This window comes from Aphanomyces invadans, assembly GCF_000520115.1.
Source record: "Aphanomyces invadans strain NJM9701 unplaced genomic scaffold supercont1.4, whole genome shotgun sequence".
Taxonomy (NCBI): Eukaryota; Oomycota; class Saprolegniomycetes; order Saprolegniales; family Verrucalvaceae; genus Aphanomyces; species Aphanomyces invadans.
Genome location: NW_008580149.1, coordinates 2104945 through 2109089, shown reverse-complemented (window position 1 = coordinate 2109089; position 4145 = coordinate 2104945). Strand labels below are relative to the sequence as shown.

Below are 4145 nucleotides of genomic sequence, written 5' to 3'. Positions count from 1 at the left end.
ATGGCCAGGATCACGATGGCCCCGGATATGATGGCCGACAGGTAGTACGTTCGATCGATGGCGCTGTAGACCAAGCAGCTCGTGGAGGTAGGGAGGCCGCAAAGTCCTGGTATGTTCAAGTTCATGTACGGGAAGACAAAGCCTTCAAGGACAAAGACGACGATCCAGTTGATGCAGCTGAAGAGCATGACGAGCCACGTCTGCGTCACGACGAGCGGGTTGAACCAGATCTGGATCAGTGTGCCAGTCATGATGCCGACGATGGACGCGACTTGGGCAGGGCCGCAGAGCGCGTAAAACATGGACGGGAAGCCACCGACGGGGTTCTGGATGAGGAACGTCGTCAGCGCCTGGAGGTTTTCGTTCCCGTAGAACGCGACGAAGAGGATCGCGAGGCCGATAATCGACTTGGACATGTCGACCGGGACGCTGCAAATGACGCTCCGACGGAGGAAGATGAGCTGGAGCGCGACGAGGTATATCGACATGGCCCACAGCACGATCGAGTTGGTCACCATGAGCGAGTCGCACTTCCACGTCATGGTGACGACGCCCTGAATCTGGAGCAGCCACCCCAGGTTCGTGTTAAAGTTGTACGTGTAGCATTGGGACACTCCGAGGACGTCCCACGGCGCGCTCGCCTGGATGATCCCGCCCATGTACTCGATGACGGCGGGCACAGTCTGAATGAACTGACTGCCGCTCAGCCCGCCCGTGACCTGGGCCGTGTGGCCCGCGTGGAGGTATATCTGACTGCGTTTGCATACGCCGATGTAGGTCGCGACGCCCTTGTTGACCTGGATTGCGTACGTGTTGACGTCGAGGCCGACTTCGTTCTCGCACATCCATTTCGGGTCATACTTGCGCTCCGAGCAGTACGCGAGCGAGTCGACAGTCGCTGTGGACTCGGCTTCCTGGCTCAAGTAGAAGCTCGTGCGGCGCACCATGCACGTGATCGCCATGTCGTGGCCATCGATGTAGAACTGGACAACCGCTTTGTTCCACCCGCTCAGGTTGTTGATGTGCTTGAACTTGACGAGCTTGGTCGGGTCTTGGAAGAGGGGCTGGTCAAAGTTGGGAATGAGCGAAAACGCCTTCCCGACGGCCATCCAGACCTGGTTTGTGTCGCCAAGGAACGTGGCGGCGCACCCCTGGTCGTTCATCCCGCACGCCTTGTAGAGGAGGTTGCTCAGGGAGACCGTCCTGTCGATAGGAGACGACGAGTACGTCATGTTGATGTCGCCAAATCCCTGGAGGAGCGTGTTGACCGGGACGTCCCATTGATTGTAGTCGAACGCTTGCATGACGACGTCATAGAGGACGGGTGTGTTGGCAATGTTGTTGAGGTAGTACGTGCTCACGGCCACCACAGTCGCGAACCCGAGGTACAACACGGAGAGGACCATGCCCTGGCCAAACAGCGCTCGCTCGGGAATGGAAATGCGATTCTTCATGCTCGACGCGTACGATTTTGCACGACCTGTCTTGCCGACGTCGACTTGCCCTCGTCCGTTCTCGGGGATCACTGGTCCTTTGGCCATCCTGTCGTCACCAAAAGTGGTGTTGTGGCTCAACAGACCAAAATAGACGACGGTACCGTCACGTGGCCGATCGAAACGCGCACGAACAAGCCAAGGCAAAACGGTCCGTGGACCGGACAACGTCGTCTGCCTCATCCACGACAGGTTGTGTGGTTATTTAGCGCTGTGTTGGTGGGAATTCGTCCAATGTGTATGCGGCAGCTTGGAAACCCGTGCGACGACAGTGGACGTTTCCAAGGGATGGACCGACCCCGACGACTCGTTCATCCACAAACGCACCCCGACCGACGTCTGTCTCCATGCCACGGACTTGTTCGCAAAACGCGCTGACGACGGGAATGCGCCGACTTTGGACTGACTGGACTACGTGGTCGTTTCGAATTCACCACCCAACGGTTCCAAGTGCGGTCTTGCGATTTGGTGCATCGCCTCCGCCCCGCGCTTGCATCAAAGCGTCATCAATCTGCATGTCGACCGTTCAAATCCCAACGATGACGTGGCACATCTTGAAGCCACATGCACTTGTCCACGTTAATTTACTACAGCAGTTCGCGTGGGCTAGCAACTCCACTGGCTAAAGTCGACCTTGATCATGTCGTTCGCGTGCGATGACGACAGATCCGTCGACCGCCGCGCCGGCGGGCTTAAGCACATCGCCATATCCGTTGGCACCGCGGGCTCGCCGACCGCCGTGTCGGAGTACCGAGAGAAATCGTCGTCTCCGTCGCTGTGCCGACTGTAGTCGCTCGTGCTCACGTAGCAGTCGCGGCTGCTGCTACCGCAACTGGTCGTGTCGTCATTCAACGTGAGCAAACGACAGGTGTCTCGCAGCGGTGGGGGCATGAGCGTTCGGTGGGACCTGCGCAGCTTGGCCCCTGACTCACTGGACACGACCGACGCTCTCGACGACGACGCAATCGACGCTGTCTCGTCCAAGTCACTGGGCTCGCGGGGGTAGGCGGTCGACATGCCGGCAAACGTACTCGTGCCCCGGCGGAGCACCCCATTGGGACAGGACGACGGAGGGCGCTTCACGCACATCGCGCATGGGGTGCACACGCGGACATTGGAATGGATTCCAGCAACTTTGATCGGCCACACTTTGCTACATTTGGAGCACACAACCTCGCCGCATTTCCGACAGCGGTGTCTGTGCACCAGCACCCCAAACTTGGCGAGACACACCCTGCACTTGTTCCGCGACTGACTTGGGACGAGTTGGTACTCTGCCAGGAACGTCATTTGGCTTAGTCGGTGGCACGTCAGCTTGTGTTGGAGCTCGCGCATATCTCGCTTTCGCTCGGCGACTTCGATTGCGGCAACGAGGTCGGTCAGCGTGCCCCGAAAGTCGATTTGTTGCAATTGTGTCACGTCCAAGAAACCCGGATAGTCGCGGCTCTCGGCAAAGACGTAGCCGGATCGATGATAGTTGGCGCGGATGAATCCGAGCGATGGCTTCAGGTCGGGGCAGCAGTGCAGCTCTATTGACGACAACGCGCGGACCCAGCCATGGCGCCCGTCGCCCAGCACTATCGGGGCGTGCGACTACGCAGTTCTTGGGGTCGACAATGCGAATCGATGGCGTTGTACCTCGAGGAAGCACCAGTCGCGGTTCTTCACGACGCACACGTCCTTGTTCTTGAGCAGTCCCGGGAGCTCGTTCACAGTCCAGTGGACTCCGACGTACTGGCCGCTTTCCCCGTGCGACAAACTCGCGCTTGGAGTCTCGAGTGTGTACAGCCGCACGCCGTCCAGCGCGTCCATGTGAAAGGCGCGGCAGTGTTCGCGGTACTCGACTGGGTCGTCCAGCTCGGCGGGGTTGAACATGGCCGCCACTTCCGCGAGAGTCCCTTGGACCTTTGTCGTCCATAGCCACGACCGAGTTCCACGAGGCGCGTTCGGATCGTTTGTCTTGTACGTGAACAGACCGCAGTCATTCGACTCCAGTGTCCAATCAAGCGGCCCTGCATCGTCCAGAGTGGCGTAGTCCACCTAACAACGGGGGCGGGCTCGTCAAAACATGTCGCGTCGTCACGGCGGATTTGCGACCATACCACATCCATGCACATACTGTCCGCGAGGAACAAGAGCTGCTTCGTTTCATCGGGAGTTAACGGTGGGCATTTGAAGTAGTTGGGTGGGAGCGGGAGCTTCTCAAAGTACGACAACTTCTTCGCAGCCATCGCGATTGTGTCCGTGGAACCGCATATGACTCCATCCGCCCACCATACATGCCGTGGTCGTCGATCGAACCACACTATGTTGTGAATTGTAAGATACATCCGTTTATTGCCGGTGATGACATACAGTTTCATCAGTTTAATACAGTACTTCAATTGTATACTGTGATGATTTTCGTTGGTGTCAACAGTACTTCTACAGTACCACCAACCCAGATTATTCGAGCGCGGCCACGGTACCAACTCAGATTCAACGTGATCCGAATCCGGTGGGTTGGTAGATGGGTTGATGCCATTGCCATTACGGTTGCGACCTGTGTGCGTGACAGCTGCCTGGCGTGGATGGGATGCCGGAAAGCGAGCGAAATTTCTGAAAATGTATGAAACATTGGCTCGGGCGTTTTAGGCTCCAGCGGTCATGTAC

The 4145-nt window shown here is 57.9% G+C and overlaps 2 protein-coding genes across 2 annotated transcripts; both read right to left on the bottom strand.

Moving 5' to 3' along the window:
* Nucleotides 1-10: 10 nt before the first annotated feature.
* H310_03070 (hypothetical protein) lies at nucleotides 11-1541 on the bottom strand (the record flags this gene model as incomplete). Its single annotated transcript, XM_008866820.1, has 2 exons — nucleotides 11-106; nucleotides 162-1541. 2 exons carry the CDS (start codon nucleotides 1539-1541, stop codon nucleotides 11-13), a joined length of 1476 nt encoding a protein of 491 aa, XP_008865042.1.
* A 558-nt stretch (nucleotides 1542-2099) lies between these two features.
* On the bottom strand, nucleotides 2100-3737 carry H310_03069 (hypothetical protein; the record flags this gene model as incomplete). Its single annotated transcript, XM_008866819.1, has 3 exons — nucleotides 3596-3737; nucleotides 3162-3533; nucleotides 2100-3086 (listed from the first exon to the last, which is right to left on the bottom strand). Exons 1-3 carry the CDS (start codon nucleotides 3722-3724, stop codon nucleotides 2100-2102), a joined length of 1488 nt encoding a protein of 495 aa, XP_008865041.1. The 5' UTR covers nucleotides 3725-3737.
* Between the last annotated feature and the right edge of the window lie 408 nt (nucleotides 3738-4145).